At 42.8% G+C, this 22,249-nt stretch overlaps 1 protein-coding gene across 1 annotated transcript in view; it reads left to right on the top strand.

Moving 5' to 3' along the window:
- PHF14 (PHD finger protein 14) overlaps nucleotides 1–22,249 on the top strand; it is a 677,625-nt gene that overhangs the window by 308,521 nt on the left and 346,855 nt on the right. Inside the window, 1 exon segment of the mRNA XM_033931008.1 lies at nucleotides 2,455–2,472. Coding sequence (XP_033786899.1) covers nucleotides 2,455–2,472 — 18 coding nt within the window.

Below are 22,249 nucleotides of genomic sequence, written 5' to 3'. Positions count from 1 at the left end.
ATTTCTCATTTTGAGACCTCAGGCAGTTCAGTTAGGGGCAACTTTTGTAGTAAGATATTGCTGCAAGTGCATTTTGACAAATAGAGATAATAGATATGTTTTCTTTGAACTGCAGCAGTTGTCTAAATTTATTTCAGCTAGAGAGCAGTTAGTACCTCCTATATGAGTCTTGCTGTTTTCAAATAGCTCAAAAAAGAAATGTTCATGGGAATTCAGGCCCCTCTCTTTAGTTCTTGATATATTTCCTATGTCTTATTTCAGTTTATCTTCAGCTACATCCCCAAGATATATAGTGGACTAACTATACTTTGTAATAAGGTGATACCTTTTAAATAATTTTGAGTTCCATTTTTATTTTACATTGTATTTTTCCTTTCTTGACTTGTAAAGTGTCAAATTTGAAACTTATAAATAAAGAATTTTTAAAAAAGGAGGTGGGAATCTCTTGTAATTAGCAATAAAAATTAATACTGTGAAAGGGAGTGGTGTATATATAGGGATTTATGAGTAGGTGTGGTTATTTTCTACTTCACCTTTTGGGTCCTTTTGAGTAAGAACAGAGGTGGAATACCCCTGTTGCTGTTTTATAATAAATTTAAAGGATTAAAGGTAAATACATTTTTTTGAAGTGGTAATAATTTATTATGGAAAATGTAGTTTGTGGATTACATGTATAAATCGATATTTATTATATAGATGCAAGAATATATGGAAACCTGATGCGGTTACAGCTCCTGATGATGCTGATTTAGCGAAACACAGTTCTGTGTGGGCTGGCTGATAAAACTGTTAATGTGATCAGCGGTGATACAAAGATGCAAGATACAATATACTGCTTCATCGGACACAGGAAGTATATCCTTGATATACAGAAAGTATATCTCTGAGACATATGGAACTGACTTTTTCATATTAAAAGGACAATAGTTCAATGAATACCAATAATTCAAGGTTTTCAATCTTATTAGAGAATCAACTTCATTAGATAATCTTTTTAGGTTTATATCTGGTGATCTATCTCATTAGATATTGATGTTTGTATGGTATATGATAAAGTGAATTTACATAATAAAATATTTATTAAATATATATGTAAGCATAGCTTCTCTTATATATTAATTGTTCAAACTATATTGGAAGCTATTTTAAGTGTTTGAACTCCTGATTGTGCCTGATTGTGTATTGATTGGTTTTCCTTGACTGGCGAGACAAATTCCACTAGTCAAGAAAACTCTAATTAAACTTTGCCAAGAACAAGCCACCATGATTCTTATAGCACCTTGGAGGCCATGTCAACCATGGTTTCCTCTCCTGCAACTCAGTATATAGAAACCCATCATAGTTTAAGTTTTTCCAGCATTGCTCATATAGAACTAAGGCTCTCTCTCCTTCATCCTAATCTACTCTCATTAGCACTCATAACATGGTATCTCTCTCCCAGAGAGTAAATGCTTTCATACTATCTGCCATTATAGAAGCTTCCAGAAACCTTCCACATAGTAGTGCTACCATATCAAATGGGCTTGCGTCACTGTCTGATATAATCTGCACTTGCTAGATATAATCATATGTCCTTTACCATCAATTCTGGCTTATCTTCTTCACTTTTCCAGTTCTGGTCTCGAGACTACTTCCGTGTGAATTCATCTCAGTGTTATTGGTACCTGTCATAGAAACATAGAAACTGACGGCAGAAAAGGGCCATGGCCCATCTAGTCTGCCTACCTTACCTACCTTTATGAAGAGATCCCACGTGCCAATCCCATTTTTTTCTTAAAATCTGGCACGCTGCTGGCCTCAACTACCTGCATTGGAAGATCATTCCAGCGATCAATCACTCTTTCGGTGAAGAAATATTTTCTGGTGTCACCATGAAATTTCCCACCCCTGAGTTTCAGCGGATGCCCTCTCGTTGCCCTGGGCCCCCCTGAGAAAAAAGATATCTTCTTCCACCTCAATATGGCCCGTGACATATTTGAACGTCTCGATCATGTCTCCCCTCTCTCTGCGTTCCTCGAGTGAGTATAGATGCAACTTATCCATCCGTTCCTCATACGGGAGATCCTTGAGTCCAGAGACCATCTGGGTGGCCATTCGCTGAACCGACTCAACTCTCAGCATATCTTTGCGGTAATGTGGCCTCCAGAATTGTACACAGTATTCCAGATGGGGTCTGTACAACGGCATTATGACCTCGGGCTTCCGGCTGATGAAACTTCTGCGGATACAACCTATGATTTGTCTAGCCTTGGATGAAGCTTTTTCCACTTGATTGGCAGTCTTCATGTCTTCACTAATGATTACCCCCAAGTCATGTTTTGCTACAGTCCTTGCTACGGTCTCTCTATTTAGGGAGTAAGTCTGGCATGGATTTTTGCTGCCAAGGTGCATGACCTTGCATTTTTTGGCATTGAAACTTAGTTGCCAAGTCCTGGACCAATGCTCCAGTAGGAGTAGATCTTGCGTCATACTGTTGGGCATTGAGCTTTTGTTAGGCACTGTGCTTTGTTCTGTTGTGCTCTTGCCTATTACGGTGCATAGTTTGGCGTCATCGTCGAATAATGTAATTTTGCCTCGAAGCCCCTTAGCCAAGTCTCTTACAAAGATGTTGAATAGGATTGGGCCCAGGACCGAGCCCTGCGGCACTCCGCTGATGACCTCCGCTGTTTCGGAGGGGATGCCGTTTACCACCACCCTCTGAGTTCTGCCTCTGAGCCAGTCCTTAACCCATGCAGTTAATGTGTCACCTAATCCCATCAAACTCATCTTGCTTAGTAACCTTCGGTGTGGGACGCTATCAAATGCTTTACTGAAGTCCAAGTATACGATGTCTAGGGACTCTCCTATATCCAGCTTCCTTGTAACCCAGTCAAAGAAGCTGATCAAATTGGATTGGCAGGACCTTCCCTTTGTAAATCCATGTTGATGGGGATCTCGTAGATTTTCCTCGTTTAGGATCATATCCAATTGGCGTCATTGACCATTGGACAAGAAACAACTATCTGTACATCCCTTAGTTTCCAGATTCATGAAGGGTCTATGCCATACCAAGCCACCTCTCAAACCTCCTGCCATTACATGGGAACTAAACATTGTGCTATCCACCCTGATGAAGTCTCCCTTTGAACCTCTTTCTACTTCTTCCCTCAAGCATCTTACTTGGAAAGTGGTCTTCCTTATGGCCCTCACATCTGTACGCAGAATCAGTGAATGTCAAGCACAAGTCTCAGACCTACCATATACAACATTCTTCCATGACTGCGTGGTCCTTCAAACACATCCCAAGTTCCTACCAAAATTTGTCATTGAATTTCATCTTGACCAGTCCATAGTTCTCCCTGTTTTCTTCCCGAGACCAAATTCTCATCCTGGTGAGGCAGCTCTACACACATTGGATTGTAAACGAGCACTGGCTTAATAATTGGATCACACCAAGCCTCACAGAACTACCACTCAACTCTTTCTGTCGTTCAATTCTAACAGACTTGGAGCTCCTTTTGCATATGCTTGGCTTGGCTGACACTTGTAGGCCAGTTCACTGCTCATAAAATTTGAACTGTGGGAACTTCTGTAGCCCTTCATCATTTTACATCTATTGAGGACATCTGTAAAGCAGCTAAGTTGGTCCTCAATTCATACCTTCATGTCCCATTACTGTTTGGAGACTCATTCCAGATGGGATAGTCAGTTTGGGCAACCAGTTCTATAAAATGTATTATCTGCCTAAATACCAACTTAACCACCAATCCTTTCAGTTTTGCCAGGTTCATGGTAGTTACCAGCAACCCTCTTCCTAGAGGCATAACCCTCGCAGCTTGGGAGTCTCAGATGTGAAAATATGATGCATGCTTTGCCTTGGAGAAAGCAAAGCTACTCACCTCTAGCAGGTGCTCTCCAAGGACATCAGGGATATATTCTTACAACCCTCCTACCTTCCCTAGTTGGCTTCTTAGCTATCTTACTGAATTACAGGTTCCGCAAACCGACAACAAGCAGGGAGGTACCAGCACGCGTACGATATGGGCAGTCCTGAAGATTAAAGTGACAATACATTTTTTTGACTGTCTGTTCTGGGTTCTTTAGATGTGAGAATATATGCCTGCTGTCATCAGAGAACACCTGCTACAGGTGATTAACTTTGCATTATAGTCCACCTCTAACATAGAAACATGATGACAGATAAAGGGAAAATAGCCCATCCAGCCCATCCAGTCTGCAGCATCCACTATCTCCTCCTCTTCATAAGAGATCCCATGTGCCTGTCCCATGCTTTTCTGAATTCTCCACTAATCTCTACTGGTAGACTATTCCACGCATCTGTTACCCATTCTGTAAATAAGTATTTCCTTAGATTACACTTGAGCCTGTCACCTCTTATATTCATCCTATGCCCTTTCACCCTGGAGTTTCCTTTCAATTAAAAGAGACTGGCCTCATGCCTATTTATGCCACATAGGTATTTAAATGATTCTATCATATCTCCCCTCTCCCTCCTTTCCTCAAAAGTATACATATTGAGATCTTTGAGTATGTCCCCATATGACCAGACTACCAACCATTTTAGTAGCCTTCCTCTGGATTGACTCCATTCTGTTTATATCTTTTTGAAGGTGCAGTCTCCAGAATTGTACACAATATTCTAAATGAGGTCTCGCCAGCATCTTATATAGGGACTTCCTTTTTCCTGCTGGCCATATCTCTCCCTGTGTACCTCCCTTTATATGGTGATTGGTACTTGTAAGCAGTCTGAAAAAAGTGGCCTTTTAGTTTGGATTTGAATACTGCTGGAGACGGAGCTTGACATATTGACTCAGGCAGTCTGTTCCAGGCATACAGTGCATCAAGATAGAAGGGACAGAGTCTGGAGTTGGTAGTAGAGGAGAAGGGTATGGATAAGAAGAATTTACCCAATGAATAGCGTTCACGAGAAGGAGCATAGGGAGACAAAATTGAGGAGAGAGATGGAGGGGCTGCAGAGTGAATGTACTTGTAAGTCAATAAGAAGAATTTGAACTGTATTGGATGGGGAGCCAATGAAGTGACTTGAGGAAAGGGGTGTAATGTGAGTATAGCAGTTCTATCGGAATATAAGTAGGGCAGCAGAATTTTGAGCAGATTGAAGAGGAGAGAGATGGTTGAGTGGAAAACCTGAGAGAAGCAAGTTGCAGTAATTTAAGTGAGAAGTGAGTGTGGATAAGGGTTTTGGTAGTATGCTCAAAAAGAAGAGGTCAGATTTTGATAATATTATAGAGCGGGCATGTCCAACAGGTATATCGCAATCTACCTGTAGATCGCAGAGGGGTCAGAGGTAGATCGCCAGCCCCACTTGGCTCTCCAGTAGCTCTCCCCGTCGCTAGGAGGAAGCTTGTGCTGGCAGGTCGTCTGCCAAGGGCTTGCCGCCGCTGCTGATCCTTTGCCTGTCTTTTTTCCCTGCCTGCGGGAATCTTGCCTGTGGGTGTATTGGGGGCGCTTGTTGTTTTCATGCCTATAGTTTGTGGGTACCCCAGGGGGCTGCCGCCCATGCCTCGTGACAATATGCCATAGGTCCAGCATAATACCTGGCCTCCTGCCTCTCAGAATCACCCATTCCAGCCCCTGCCCCAACACCCCTTAGAAGTGTGTTATATACTGGGCAATAGCCATTCGCCCAGGCTTTATCTGAATACACTTAGTGTATTAGTTGTATCGTGTGCTGGTCATTGGCCACTTTATAGTTCGCTTTCATTAAACATTTTCGGGCAGACACAACAAAGTGTCAAGAATTTGGTGATTTTGGCGGGCTTTTCCAATTTTGTTCTAACTTGCCTATGCCTTACCTTTGAATTGGTTGAAACCACTGTGACTTTTGCTTGCCTCTGCAATTTTTTTTTTGCCTAGCCTTTGCGTTGATTCTACACTGCAATTTTATTTCGCCTTCCCTTTGCGCTGATTCTACACTATGTGCAGAATTTATTAAATTGTGTGGTGTTATTTGAATTTGTTTGGCAGTATATGATTTTATCTGGTTTGCTGGACAGGTGTTTGAATTTTTTTTTAAGAACATAAGAAGTTGCCTCCGCTGAGGCAGACCAGAGGTCCATCTCGCCCAGCTCCCGCGGCGGCCCATCAAGCCCATTTCCTGAGCAGTGGTCCCTGACTATCCCTATGACCTACCTCTACTCCTATCTGTACCCCTCAATTCCTTTATCCTCTAGGAACCTATCCAAACCTTCTTTGAAGCCTTGTAACATGCTCCGGCCTATCACAGCCTCCGGAAGCGCATTCCATGTATCCACCACCCTCTGGGTGAAAAATAACTTCCTGGCGTTTGTTCTAAACCTGTCCTCTTTTAATTTCTCCGAGTGCCGCCTTGTACTTGTGGTTCCCCATAATCTGAAAAATCTGTTCCTGTCTACCTTTTCTATATCCTTCAGGATCTTGAAGGTTTATATCATGTCTCCTCTAAGTCTCCGCTTTTCCAGGGAGAAAAGCCCCAGCTTTTTCAGTCTGTCAGTATATGAGAGGTTTTCCATACCCTTTATCAGTTTAGTTGCTCTTCTCTGGACTCCCTTAAGTACCGCCATGTCCTTCTTGAGGTATGGCGACCAGTACTGGACACAGTATTCCAGATGCGGGCGCACCATTGCACGATACTGTGGAAAGGATGACTTCCTTCGTCCTGGTCGTGATACCCTTCTTAATGATACCCAACATTTTGTTTGCTTTTCTTGAGGCTGTGGCGCACTGTGCCGACGCCTTCAAAGTTGTGTCTACCATCACTCCCAGGTCTCTTTCAAGGTTACTTACCCCTAGCAGTGATCCCCCCATTTTGTAGCTGAACATTGGGTTCTTTTTCCCTACATGCATGACCTTGCATTTCCCTACGTTAAAGCTCATTTGCCACTTTTTGGCCCATTCTTCTAGTGTCGTTAGGTCCCTTTGCAGATCTTCGCAGTCTTTCCGTGGTTTCAACCCTGCTATAGAGTTTGGTGTCATCCGCAAATTTAATAACCTCACATTTTGTTCCCGCCTCCAGGTCATTAATAAATATATTGAACAAGAGCGGTCCCAGCACCGACCCCTGCGGAACTCCGCTCGTGACCCATTGCCAGTCTGAGTAATGGCCCTTTACTCCAACCCTCTGTTTCCTGCCTGCCAGCCAGTTCTTTGATCCATCCCCTCCCCATCCCCTTTGGACCTCCCCTTGCACCCCGTGTTTCCACAGCTTTTTAAGCAGTCGCTCGTGCGGTACCTTGTCGAAAGCTTTTTGGAAGTCAAGGTAAATGATGTCAATGGATTCCCCTTTATCCACCTGGCTGTTTACCCCCTCAAAGAAGTACAATAAGTTTGTGAGGCATGACCTACCCTTGCAGAAGCCGTGCTGACTCGACTTTAGCTGTCCATTGTTTTCTATGTGTTCACAGATGCTGTCCTTAATCAGTGCTTCCATCATCTTTCCCGGGACCGAGGTCAAGCTCACCGGCCTGTAGTTTCCCAGGTCACCCCTTGAACCCTTCTTGAAGATGGGCATGACATTTGCTATTTTCTAGTCCTCCGGGATCTCTCCAGTTTTTAAGGATAGGTTACATATTTGGCGGTATTTGATTATTGGCGCCAGTATGATGAATTCTTATTTTTACATTTAGAACTGAATGTTTGGTTTTGGCATTTCCAGTCCTTGTATTACACATCATCCAGAGCTCTTCAGTTCCTGTTGATCTTTAATACTTTGGGACAGTGACAGTTTTGAACCAGATTCAGCCAGTGTTTATACTAACTTAGCAGATTTGGCCTTCTTACATCCAGTCACCCCAGTATAACGAAGATGAGTGTTCCAAAGCGGAGCAAAACTTAACACTTTCATGATGAATGGGAAATGGACTACCTCTTCATCATGGTGAAAGACAAGTGTTGTTGTCTAATTTGTAACTCCCAGTATCCTTGCCCAAAAAGGGTAATCTGGAACGTCATTATAAAGCTCTGCATAGCAATAAGTTTGATGCTGATTTTCCACCCAAAAGTGAAATTTGTAAACTGAAGCTCAAAGAACTTAAATCGATGGCGAAGCCAAGGTCACATTTGGTCAATGCAACCATAGCATCCTTCAAGGTCAGCAACCTGATCGCAAATAAATGCAAACCTTTCACTGAAGGGAAATTTGAAAAAAATTGTTTTCTTGAAGCAGAAGACAATCTTTTTGAAGGATTTGAAAATAAGAAAGAGATCATAGCTGCTATTCAAGATATACAATTGTCAAGAAACACAGTTGTGTGTGGAATAGAAAAGATCTGTGGAGACACAACTGAACAATTGTTGAAGGATGTTTCAAATTGTGTTGCTTCTCACTCCAACTAGATAAATCTACAGACATAAGAGACATAGCCCAGTTACTAGTCTTAATACGGATGGTTTTTGAAGACCTCAATGTTAAAGAAAAACTACCGTAATTTTCGATCCATAAGACACACTTTTTCCCCCAAAAAAGTGGGTGTGTCTTATGGAACAAATACACTTTTTTAATCACCTCCACTGGTACCTTTTTTTAAATGCTGCTTCCTTGTGCTCAGCCTCACTCCTTCCTCAGCCAAGATCCACAGAGCCTCCTCTACATTTGGGTTTGTCTAGTGGTCAGTTGTGTCTTATGAAGCGAAAAATATGGTAATTGGAATGATTTCTTTAAAAGGGAGAACTATCGGTTAGAAAATATTCAGTTCTTTCTATTCTTTTGTGACAAAGTGTAATCTTTCATTGCATAGATTTGTTTCCATTACTACTGATGGATCAAGAGCAATGAAAGGTGAGGTTAAGGGTTTCCTTTCTTGCCACTGCATCATTCACCAGCAAGTTTTGATAAGCAAGAGATTCAATACAAAGACTGTCATGGTCATCACTTTCAAAATTGTAAATTCAGTTTGTGGAAGATCACTTCAAAGATGACTTTTCAGTCTTGCTCTTGATGAAGGGGCAGCAGAAATCATTTTGCACACAGATGTAAGGTGGCTAAGTAGTAACAAATTTCTGCAAAGATTTCATGATTTGCTGAATGAAATAAAAAGTTTTTTGAAGGAGAGGGGATATGACCAAGCAGAGTTGAAAGATGAGGAGTGGTTATGTGATCTGGCTTTTCTCACTGACTTTACAGGCAAACTAAGTGATATGAACTTTGAACTACAAGGTAAAAACAAATGTCTTGGCAAGATGATGAGTACAGTTTCATCTTATAAGAGCAAAATTGAGCTAATGATGACTGCACTGACCTAGCAAACAACACTTTTGATCATTTTCCTAATATGCAGGACCATTTGGGACAATATCTAAATTTTGTTTTTCATAACGAGAAGTTTGTGACAGAAATCTGTTCTGTTATCCAGGAATTCAAAAATAGATTATGTGGCTTCCAAAAAATTGGAACAGTTGTGGAGTAAAGAAACTGCAGCTACTTTCAGTAAAAATTACTCATTGAACAAGCCATCTCATGAGAATAAAATATTAGCCCTTAAAAATGCCATTTTTCTCAAGACCCGTGCTGAGCAAGAATCGTTTTGGAAGCTAGTGCCTAGAGACAAATTTCCCAACTTGAGAAGATGCAGTGAAGCTGTATACTCCTGTTTCGGATCAACTTATTTGTGTGAATCTGCATTTTCCCATCTGAAAATGACAGCATACACAACGTTCCACCATGACAGATGAACATCTCCAGGATTGCCTGAAACTGGCCCTCACACAATATTCACCCAACTTCAAAAAGCTGGTGGATGAAATGCAGGCTCAGACGTCTCACTAATGAGCAAGAGCAAAATATTAAAGATTGTGCAAGATTAGCCTGGATCAATACTGAACCTAAAATTAACACAAATTACTCAATAAAAGTTAAAGAAAGTTATTAAGACAGTTAAAAAAAGTTATTACTCAATAAAACTTTAAGAAAAAATGTACTTTCCATTTTCCCTTGCAGTTCTTACTGGATCTTTGTCTCTCTGTTTTGTTTTTGCTTAATTTGCTTAACAGCTGATCACATCCAAGTAAATGACAGGTTCATTTAAAAAAAAAAGGGGGGGGGGGAACTTCCAACTTTATTGGGTTAAAATTTAATTTGAAACTTAATTTTCATGGTGGTAGATCACCGGCACTTTTGGCCGGAAAAAGTAGATCACGACCTGCTTGAAGTTGAACATGCCTGTTATAGAAGCCGTGACAGGCTTTAGCAGTTTGCTGGATGTGATCAGAGAAGGAGTCAAAGATTACCCTGAGGCTGCAAGCTAACAAGACAGGGAGGAGAAGAGTGTTATCCACACAAATAGAGAATAGTGGAAGGAAGGATATGAGTTTAGATGAAAAGATAAGGTGCTCAATCTTAGCCGTATTTAGTTTTAGATTGCGGTGGGACATCCAGGAGGCAATGTCAGGCAGGCTGAGACTCAGGTGTGGATTCCTACAGAGATATCGGGTGTGGAGAGGTAGCTCCGGGAGTTATCAGCATAGAGGTGATACTGAAAACAATGGTAGGAACAGGGCCAGATTAAAGGGTTGGTCCAGTAGGCACGTGCCTAGGGTCCAAAATTGTTAGGGGGGCCCGCTGAAGAAGGGCACACTGAGAGCAGTTGTCTCCCTTCACCTCGCCTTTTTTTTCAAACAGCAAGTAAGATCAGCAACACCCCCCCCGGCACTTAAGATCGGCAATGGGCCCCCCCATGCATCAATGGCAAGTAAGATCGGCTACGCGGTGCTCATCCCAAAGCTTCCCTCTGATAAGAACTGCATGGGCAGAAACAGGAAGCTATGTCAGAGGGGAAGCTTTGGGCTAAGCACCGCATTGCCGATCTTACTTGACGTTGATGTGTGTGTGTGTGGGGGAGGGGGGATGGACGTTGCCGATCTTAACTGCTGTTCTATCACAGCTTCTGTAGCTGCTCTTTAAATGGTATTTCCTTCCCATGACAGACTGCACTCTACTAAAAAAAGACTTTTCAAATGTTCCTTCAGCCGCATTTCCTCACAGCTCATCAGGTCACAAGAAGAACAGAAGTGCAGTCTGTGCAATGCAATCCCTAACATTCTCCCCACCCTCAACTCCCATCCCAAAGGAGTATGGAAAGTTACAAGAAAGTGTTTCACAACTGACTGAATGCAGGCTTTGCCACTCATGCAGATGGTGTTGGACATTAATTTTGAAAGTTTCTGAGCTTTTTCAACTGGAAGCAATGGAGGAGGGATGGTCCATGAATGTCACTGCCATGGACCTTAAGGAGCAAACATAATTTTGTGACTCCACAGATCATGCATGGGGAAATATGAACTCAGCCTTGATTAGGTCATTACCAAAAAAACTGGAGTGTTACTGTGTTGATGTTGACATGTTTGAATATTGAGGATGGCTTGGTAAACAAAGTTTAAAGTGTTTTGTTTATTTATTTTATTTACTAGGATTTATTTACTACATTTATGAATGAATTCACTCAAGGTTGTGTACAGCAATAAGTCAAAAATAAGCAACAGTCAATTACAGCAGTAAAAAATAAGCAAGTAACAATATTAAAGTATGGCGTAGTATGTTGATCTGAAGTGCAGTTTATGGGGGGGGGAGGCGTTGCCGACCTTGTCCCCATGTGGAAAAAAAAAATCGGAACAAAAGGCGAGTGGTGACCCGTTAAGGTGAGGGGGAAGGAGGGAGAGAGAGAGAAGGGGGCAGATGATAATGATAGAAGTGGGCAGAAGGAAGCAGATGATGGAAGTAGGGAGAAGAGAGAGAGAGAAGGAGGCAGATGATGAAAGTAGGGAGAAGAGGGGAGAGAGAAAAGGGGGCAGATGGATGTCATTTGAGAAGGGAGAGCAAATGCTGAATGGAAGTGGAGAAAAAGAACACATACTGAATAGAAGGAGAGGATAAAGAAAAAGGGCATATGCTGGATGGGGGAAGAAGATAGAGTTAGTGAGATAGTGGAGGGATGAAGGAAAGAACATAAGAACATAATAATTGCCGCTGCTAGGTCAGACCAGTGGTCCATTGTGCCCAGCAGTCCGCTCACGCAGCAGCCCTTAGGTCATAGACCAGTGCCCTAACTAACACTAGCTTTACCTGCATATGTTCTGGTTCAGCAGGAACTTGTCTAACTTTATCTTGAATCCCTGGAGGGTGTTTTCCCCTATAACAGCTTCCGGAAGAGCGTTCCAGTTTTCCACCACTCTTTGGGTGAAGAAGAACTTCCTTACATTTATATGGAATCTATCCCCTTTTAACTTTAGAGAGTGCCCTCTCGTTCTCTCTACCTTGGAGAGGGTGAACAACCTGTCTCTATCTACTAAGTCTATTCCCTTCAGTACCTTGAATGTTTCAATCATGTCTCCTCTCAATCTCCTCTGTTCGAGGGAGAAAAGGCCCACTTTCTCTAATCTCTCACTGTATGTCAACTCCCTCCAGCCCTTTAACCATTTTAGTCACTCTTCTCTGGGCCCTTTCGATTAGTACCGTGTCCTTCTTCATGTATGGCAACCAGTGCTGGACGTAGTATTCCAGGTGGAGGTATATCAGTGGCATGATAATCTTCTCTGATCTGCTCGTGATCCCCTTCTTAATCATTCCTAACATTCTGTTCGCCCTTTTCGCAGCCACCGCGCATTGCGTGGATGGCTTCATTGACTTGTCAACCAGTACTCCCAGGTTTCTTCCTGGGGGTCTCTCCAAGTACCGCACCAGACATCCTGTATTCGTGAGTAAGATTTCTGTTACCGACATGCATCATCTTACACTTATCCACGTTAAACCTCATTTGCCATGTTGCGGCCCATTTCGTAAGCGTGTTTATGTCACGTTGCAGGTCTTCGCAAACCTTCTGCGTCTTCACCACTCTGAATAACTTTGTATCGTCCGCAAATTTAATCACTTCGCTCATCGTACCAATTTCCAGGTCATTTATAAATATGTTGAAGAGCATGGGTCCAAGCACCGAACCCTGCGGCACTCCACTCATGACGCTTTTCCAGTCCGAATATTGTCCATTTACCCCCACTTTCTGTTTCCTATCCACCAACTAGTTTTTAATCCACACAAGTATTTCACCCCCGATTCCATAGCTCACAATTTTTCGAAGTAGCCGTTCATGCGGGACCTTGTCGAACGCCTTCTGAAAATCCAGCTTGCCCTTGTCTATCTGCCTAGTTACTCCCTCGAAGAAGTGCAGCAAGTTCATCAAGCAAGATCTTCCCTTGCCGAAGCCATGCTGTCTGGTCCTCATCAAGAAGCCATGCTGTCTGGTCCTCATCAAATTGTGTCCATCAAGTGATCAATGATGTGATCCTTTATCAGTACCTCTACCATCTTTCCCGGTACTGAGGTCAGACTCACCGGTCTGTAGTTTCCAGGATCTCCCCTTTAACCTGTCTTGAAGATCAGCGTGACATTCGCCACTTTCTAGTCTTCCGGAATCCTTCCCGATTTGATCGCCAAATTGGCTATTAGTTGAAGTCGTTCAGCTATAGTCCCTTTCAGTTCCTTGATTACCCTTGGATGGATGCCTTTTCTAGGCTAACTGTCAATCCTGTCAGTTTCCCTATCCTCGTTTCCTTCGTATAGCCTGTCGGCTTCTGGTATGTTGTCTATATCCTCTTCGATAAATACAGATGCAAATAATGTGTTCAGTTTGTCGGCGATGGCTTTGTCCTCCTTTAGCACTCCCTTTATTCCATGGTCATCCAGTGGCCCCACCGCTTCCTTCGCAGGTCGTTTCCCCTTAATATATCAAAAAGACAGCTTGAAGTTTTTCACCTCCTTGGCAATTTTTTCTTCATAGTCTCTTTTGGCCCTTTTTACCGCCTCATAGCACCTGCTTTGATGTTGTTTGTGCTTTTTCCAGTTTTAGTCCGTTTTTGACCTTTTCCATTCCTTAAACAAAGTCTTCTTTTCTCTGATCGCTTCCTTCACCGCTACAGTGAGCCATGCCGGTTCCTTGTTCTTTTTCCTTTTGGATCCATTGGTGATACGTGGTATGTATATATATATATATATATATATATATATATATATATATATATATATTTTGTGCCTCGGTGATCTGAAAAGGGACCATTCTTGCTCTAGTATTTTTACAGTGCTTATCCTCTTCTTAATCTTCTTCCTCACCATGAGTCTCATCCCTTCGTAATTTCCTTTTCGGAAGTTCAGTGCCGTGTTCGACGTTCTGGATCAATGTTGTGCTCCCTTATTCAGGACGAAGTGGATCATATTGTGATCATTGCTTCCCAGCATCCCTTCTACTTCTATACCTTGCACCGGTTTTCATAGTCCATTTAGAATTAAGTCCAGAATTGCATTTCCTCTTGTATTTTCCTTGACAAGTTGTTCCAGGAAGCAATCGCCTACAGCATCCAGGAACTTGGTCTCCCTACTGCAGCTGGAGGTGCCTAGGTTCCAGTCTATCCCCAGATAATTGAAGTCACTCATGATAACTGCATTGCCTCCCATGCAATTGCGTTTAATCTCATCCGTCATCTCTTCATCAATTTCTTCAGATTGTCCTGGGGGTCGGTAGTAGGTGCCGATCTTCGTTTCCGTTCCTTTTGTCCCATATACTCTACCTTATTTTTTCGTTTCCGTCGTGTTCTCTCCGGTAGACACAATTCCTTCTTTGATGTATAGGGCAATACCCCCACCTTTTTGACCTACTCTGTCTCTGTGGTATAGTTTGTATCCCAGTAGCACAGTGTTCCAGGCGTTTTCCTCGTTCTACCATGTTTCAGTGATGCCGATAATGTCAAGGTTATCTTTTTGTGCCATAGCTTCCAATTCCCCCATCTTGTTTCTTAGGCTTCTTGCATTTGTGTATATACACTTGAGTTTGTCGCCTGTTACTTTCTTGCAAATTCTTCCCTCTTGTGTCCTTTTCGATCCGTCATGATTTCTATTTTGCCTATGATCCGGTGAGTCTTCCCCGCTGTCTTCTTGCACGATATCCTCTGGGTATACCGATTCCCAAACCATCGATTCCTATAGTCGACTGTCAGCTTTCCCTTTCTTCTTAGTTTAAAAACTTCTCAATTTCTCTCATGATGTTGCTTGTAAGTAGCCTCGTTCCATCTCCGCTGAGGTGGAGTCCATCCTTCCTGAATAGCTTGATCTTCCTCCAGAATGTTGTCCAGTTGCGCACAAAGTGGAATCCTTCTTCCTAACACCAGTGCCTCATCCATGCGTTGACTGCTTGCAGCTCCATCTGCCTCTTCTCGGCCCTGGGTACCAGCAGGATCTCTGAGAACGCTACCCTCTGCGTTCTGGTTTTCAGCTTCCCTCCTAGGATCCGGAACTGGTCCTTCTGTCCTTTCCTGCTGTAGTTCCTGTTGTTCACGTTGTTTGTCCCCACATAGATCACCACCGTCGTATCTTCCTCTTCCACGCTGTCGATGATCCTGTCGAGGCGGCTCACTATGTCTTCTACCTTGGCTCCCAGTAGGCAGGTCACCAGCTGATTCTGTCTTCCTCTTGCTATATGGCTGTTGACTTTTCTGATGATGGAGTCCCCCATGACGATTTCTGTCCTCTCTATCTTCTCTTGCCTCTTTAACCGCATGTCTGTGTCCCTGATGTATGACCATCTCTCCAAGCATAGGTCCGTGTCTTCTGTGCACTTCCATCTTCCCCCATCCTAGCGTTGGCTTGCACCGGACTTGTCTTCATGTGGGTTCCCTCCGCTGTTTCAAGATCTCACTGTGTCACCTATTTCTTCCTTGTGGTTGTCCTCCAGGTGGTCCTCACTCCTTGTAGGTGTATCTTTGCAGTTCTACTGTCGCTGGTGATTTTCTACAGCATCCCTGTATGCATTCTCGATGAACTTCTCTAACTCACTGACTTCTTCCTCAATGGTTTCCTCTGAGTTGACATTCTGTGCCTCTCTGTCCTCCTCCACTGGTCGAAGTGCTTCCAGTTCCAGTATTCAGCCTTCCAGGAGCCTGATTTGTTTCTTCAAGCTCTCAGTTCCTCGCATCGCGTGCATACATAAGACCGCCTCCCAGAGGAGAGGTAGTCATACCTATGGCAGACGGTGCAGAAAACTGGGTAGCTCAACTTTCTGCTTCTGTCTGCTGCTTCTCTTATTGTCCGCTTGCCAGTCTGTTGTCTGCTGTGGCTGTCCTCTGTGTCTGCTATGGCTGTCCTCTTGCTCTTCTTCAGTGACTCTTCCCTTCTTAAGGCCCTTCGCGGAAGACGCTCTCGCTAAGGCAAGCATCTTTAACGCTTGCTGAACAGCTGAGCGCCGTTGGCTTCTCCCCTTTTAAGGGGGAGCTCTGGTGGATGACGTTGGGGTTGGGCAGAGCTAACTCTCGCTGCTGCTCCTAATTCTCTGCTCTCTGCTTCCTTCTGCTTTTTCTCCCCCTCTTCTCTCTCTTTTGTTTGCCCCTCAAAACACCTCCTTCTTCCTGCTCGTCTGCCCGAGCCTTTAGTTTGCTGTTGGCTCCTCCCCTTTTAAGGGGGAGCTCTGGTGGGTGATGTTGGGGGTGGGCGGAGCTAACTATTGCCGCTACCCCTAGTTCTCTCTCTAGCTGTCTGCTTCCTTCTGCTTTTTCTCCTCCTAAACTAAACTAAACTAAACCTTAGGTTTTTATACCGCACCATCTCCATGGTCGTGGAGCTCGGCACGGTTTACAGGGATTGTAATAAGAAAGGAACTCCAGGGAAAGGGTTAGATGAAGATCGGAGGGGAGAAGAGTGTTAGAGAGTTAGGATGTGCGAGGGGGGGAGAGGTTAGATTTTAGAGAAAAGCCAGGTTTTCAGGTGTTTGCGGAAGGGTTGGAGAGCACTCAGGTTCCGAAGGGGGGAGGTGAGGTTATTCCAGAGCTCGGTGAGTCTGAAGAGGAGGGAAGTCCCCAGTTTTCCTGGGTGGGAGATGCCTTTTAATGAGGGGAAGGAAAGTTTTGATTTTTGGGTAGGTCTGGAGGTACTAAGATTCGAGGAATTCCAGGATAGAGGAATTAATGGAGGAAGGATGCCGTGGAGGATCTTGAAGGTTAAGCTGATGCATTTGAAGCGGACTCTGGAAGTTATTGGAAGCCAGTGGAGCTTGGAAAGGAGAGGTGAGACGTGATCAAATTTACTTTTAGAAAAGATAAGTTTGGCCGCGGCGTTTTGGATCCGCTGGAGTCTGTGGAGGTTTTTCTTCGTTAGGCATATGAAGATGGAATTGCAATAGTCCAGTCTGGAGAGGATGATGGATTGGACGAGAACGGCAAAGTGATTTTGATGGAAACAGGATCTTACTGATCTCAGCATGTGAAGGCTGAAATAGCATTTTTTTACCAGGGAGTTGAGGTGGTCGTTGAAGGGCAGTGTAGAATCAATGATGACACCTAGGACCTTATTGGAGAATTCGAGCTGCAGAGAGGAGCCGGAAGGTAGTGGGATTGAGGGGGGTAGCTGGGCTAATTTTGGGCCAAGCCAAAGTAGTTTTGTCTTGGATTCGTTCAATTTCATTTGGACGGAGTGGGCCCAAGATTGGAGGTTTGAGATACAGGAGGATATATTCAGTGGGAGATCGGTGAGGTTCGAGTCGGTCTCAAGAAGGACAAGGATGTCATCAGCATAGGTGTAAATTGTTTCAAGGGGGGATAGATGGAGGAGTTCTTCCCCTCTAAACTCCTTCTCCTTCCTCCTGCTCGTCTGTAGGGGTGGCATGCTGTGGGTAGACACAGTGAAAAGGGAAACTGAGGACTGAATAGTAAGAAATAATGTCATTTAGACGAAGGCAGAAAATAGAGAAGGAAGACCAGAGAAGAAAAGGAAAGGGAAGAGAGAGGAAAGAAAGATGCCAGAGAACGGGGAAGAAGACAGAGATATCAGATCTGAGTAGAGGAAATGAGAAGAAAGATGCTAAAAACCACAGGTGGGAGGGGAGGAGCGATGGAAAAAGAGAAATGCCAGACCATGAGGGGAACAGAGGGAAGAAGATGGATGCCAGACCAAGGCGGGGGGGAGGAGGAGAAATGGGAAAGATGGAAGGGGGTTGGCAGACTGTTTCTGGAAGGGGCAGACAGTGGATAGAAGGAAGGAAGAAAATGGCAAGATGAAAAAAGCAGAAACCGGGCGACAACGGTTGTTAGGTGCCACTCGTTTTTAAGTCCTAGTCCAATGTTAGATGAATATTGGAGAAGAACAAATAATACAAAAAATCCCTATACCTTTGCTTCATCGCCACAGCAAAGCTTTTGACTGTGGATTACAATAAACTATGGAGAACTCTACTGCAAATGGAAATACCCAAGCACAATTCAGCTGATAGCCTATATGAAAATCAAGACAACAAAGGTTGAAAAAAAAAATTATATTTTTAATTTTTTTGATTTAGGATAAATTAGTATTGTAGCTGTGTTGATAAATGTTTATAAATAGAAAGTGGAAATACAGTGATTGTTTTATTGGACTAATTTTAATACATTTTTTACTAACTTTCAGAGACCAAATTCTCATTCCTCAGGTCAGGACAGGATATTGTAACAGCAGTATACTAAGGAAAGAGGGTTTGACCTCTGAAAGCTAATTAAAAAAATATATTAGTTCAATAAATTGGTATTATCTTATTTTCCATTTTTTGTTTCTTTTTTTATATTTGTTAATTTGTAAAGTGATTTGTTATGTCTCTTTTTTTTCAAATTTACATCTGCTATCTTTGTTTTGTTCAGTATTGGGGGATCCTAAACTGTACAGTTCCTTCGGTTTGTAACACAAGCCAGCATGCTGAATGTTCTGCACTGCTTCAATTGTCATAGAATTTCTATGATCGTCAGAACAGCTCATAACATTCAGCCCACCAGTGCTAAAAACCTCTTTAGTGCTTTTGTAAAAAAAAAAGGGGGAGGGGCAGTTTTGGTTACGTATTCCATACTGGGTGATGGTGGTTCTGTGTCCTATGTGTATGAAAGACATGGTTGTTTGTTAGCATTGACCAGCCTTGTTTGGCGAAATGCATCAGGCATGGTTCCTGGGAGCATCTTGAATAAACCTTATTTGAATCTCTTTATTGTCTGCTGATCTTCGTTTGTTCCACATTGGATTCTTTGGTGGACCACTTGCCTTGTTGTGGAATGTACCAGAGGAGTTACAGATTTTGTTGTTTATACATTCATATGGGTTAATGGTTATTAATATAGACTTATGTTTTGGATAGTATTACTGCTTTACAATGCATTTGAACACTTTTTTTTTTTTTAATACGTATGGAAAGGGTTCAGAGTTAAAGTCCTGGGCAATAGGTGGGAAGGGAAGGAAGGGGAGATTTGTTCAGAGATGTTTGGGGCTTGCATAGAACTAAAACTGTACACTGGCACTGGTATGGTAATCTTTGTTGTTTGTTTTGAATTTTATAATAAAAGAAAAAAGAATTAATCCTGTCCTGGGTAGGAGATCTAAACAATGTGAAGTCTGCCAATTCCTCTGGCTGCTATGCATACCAATATCACCACCTTTGTTAGATACTTAACCAAAATATTTTTGCCCTGGTTTATATTCCTCTCATGGGAACTTTCTCACGATTTGTTTTTTCATGATTTCCAGGGATATAAAAGTGCTTTCATCACTAAATAACAAACACTTTTATTTATTCCCTCTTGCTCCAACCAAAACACATTCCTACCTATGCCTCTTTCTCTGGTTATCTGCCAACAGTGGCTCTGTCCTTTCCTTACTACACAATCTCCTTGTCCAAACTCTAAGCATTCTCTGGTCACAGCTGAAATGCAAAACACTAAGGGTTAGATGCACTAAAATCAGCGATTGTCGCTAAACCTGTTTTCACAGCTTTAACGACGATCGCTTTTACTAACCCGATGCAGAAAACAGCCTACCGTGTGTATGCATGCCTTCAAGAGGCTCAAAACTCAATAACATGGATGTGTGAGATTGGAAAATTTGAGCATGTTACAAGACATTATATTACAGCTTACAGAGAAAGGGAGTTTAAATATACAGCGGAAAACACCACCACTCAACAAGTGAAACTGCCTTTAGAAATGGGACAAAAATTACTTTATTTCAAAATATATGACCCGACACGGCCAGTGTTTTGGATCTTGCCTGTCTCGGGAGTCTTTTCTCTTTTCATATAGTGATTAATCCCAAATGCAATGAAACTTTTTCTGGAAATAATAGCTACGTGTACTCTCCTCACCAGTGCTCCCTCTAAGCGGGCGGGTGTTGTGAGCAAACTTTTTTCGCTGTGAGCTAAAAGCCAGCAAGTTATGAGCCAACTCGCCCGATTCTCCTCTCGCCGCCCTGCCATCTGCCGTACGCCGTGCGCTGTGACGAGAAACTTGTGCGCTGCGATGTGATATTTTGTGCGCCAGCGCACGCCAGCGCAGCTTAGCAGGAACACTGCTCCTCACTATGTGTCTGGCATTCAGCTCTCAAAAAAACAAAGATACCTGCCCCCTGTTTTTTCAAGAGCTGAATGCCAGACACATAGTGAGGAGAGTACACGTAGCTACTATTTCCAGATTTTTTTGTCCCAATTCTAAAGATAGTTTCACTCTTGTTGGGAGGTGGTGTTTTCCACAAGACATTATATTGCATTGTACTGGTTGACTATGGAGTTTTGAGTAAAATACAAACTATTGCTGATGGCTTATTTGAGTTTTAATCAAGTGGCGCCTAGGTATTTATGTGATCGTCTGATACAGTATATCCCAATGAGACAATTAAGATATTCAGTGTAGGCAAGTTTGATTGTTATATCTTCAAAAAGCCTTCATTATGAGAATACAAGGAGAAGTGTGTTCTTTTGTGTAGGACATACAGAGTGTAACAAATTACCAGTGTATTTACGACAGTTGAAAGATTTGCAGGAATTTAAACAAATGTTAACTCCCCCCCATCTATTTTGTACTATGAATATGGTATTTAATGCAATATAATAACTGAAACAATGGATAGGAAGATATATGCTTTCTACCATGAAGTATGTCATTTGGTGATAAGTTTGATTGTTATGGGCAAGTTATTTTGTTAATTATTGTGGATAAAGGTGAACTAGAAATGATGATAAACTAAACTAATATCTCCCTCTAACCCCTTTCTATCTCTGTTGCATCTCTCCCTTCCTTTCCTCCATCCCATCTTCAATTCTTCCTCTCCTCTCTCCCCCCATGTGAATCTTTCCATCCTTCCTATCACCCTGTGTAGCAGCTTTCCTCCTTCCTATCTCCCTGTGCAGCAGCTTTCCATCCTTCCTATTCTCCTATGCAGTACCTCCTGACCGACTCCCCACCCCATTTTGGGTCTCCTAAATTAGCAGTGGGAGTGGCGGTGACCAGCTTGAAAGAGGCAGCATGGTGAACAGGGCTTCCCTCTGACACATCATCAGTGACATTGTAGAGGGAAGCCCCCAGCGAGGCAGGCCAGGAGAAGCCTGTTCACCGCGCAGTGCCAAGTCAGTCACTGCCACCACTGCTGCTACTTTAGGAGGCCTGGAGGTATGTCAAGACTCCTGGAATCGATAAGTCTGATGGTTTTTTTAAGTGAATTGATTCGAATCGGCGAATCGGCAGCCCTAGTAGAATGGGAGTAAACTTCATTAAAATGAATGGTAATGAGAATAATAACTATTCCTCCACAATGCATAGAAGGAAACAGTGCTCTTGACATGCCTACAATATGAGAAATTTTTTTGCCAGGTCAGGGGCATCATAAAAAGGTTGGTTGAGAGGATTCCATGCTCTTTTTTTGTGATTTAAATACCTTATTGTTAAGAATTACGTGATGCATTGACCCGAGCAGACTCAGCTCTTGGGTCCCAGTGCCTCAACCTCATTCCTTTCTTAATTTTTCTGATTAATCAGCGGTCGTACTATGCCAGATTGCGGATAACTACTTAATGGATAAATACCTAGAACAACATGCCGAGTGCATGGCAGCGAAAACGTAAAAAAAAAAAGAAGGAAAAAATTTCACGATTGAGGACAAAATGGTGGTGCATGACCTGGAAGACACCTTATCTTTTACAACTTTACAACTACAACAACTCACCTTGGCGATAACCACTGCCTTACACCCTTGGTTAGAACAACTTTCTTACCAAATCACTTATATGGACATTCTGCTAATAGACACTACGAGTCACATGGATGAGCTGGAAAAATGAGCTTCTACATTGGAAGACGCCGACACCGCCATGGCCCCCACGGTTCAGCAGCTACAAAAGCAGCTCACTGAACACGCTAACAAACTGGAAGATGTTAAGAACCGTTCCCAGAGATGTAATTTTGTGGGATTCTCTGAGACTTTACTAGAGTATATTTTGCC

The sequence above is a fragment of the Geotrypetes seraphini genome, chromosome 2, assembly GCF_902459505.1.
Source record: "Geotrypetes seraphini chromosome 2, aGeoSer1.1, whole genome shotgun sequence".
Lineage (NCBI taxonomy): Eukaryota > Metazoa > Chordata > Amphibia > Gymnophiona > Dermophiidae > Geotrypetes > Geotrypetes seraphini.
This window is presented reverse-complemented; position numbering and strand designations above follow the sequence as displayed.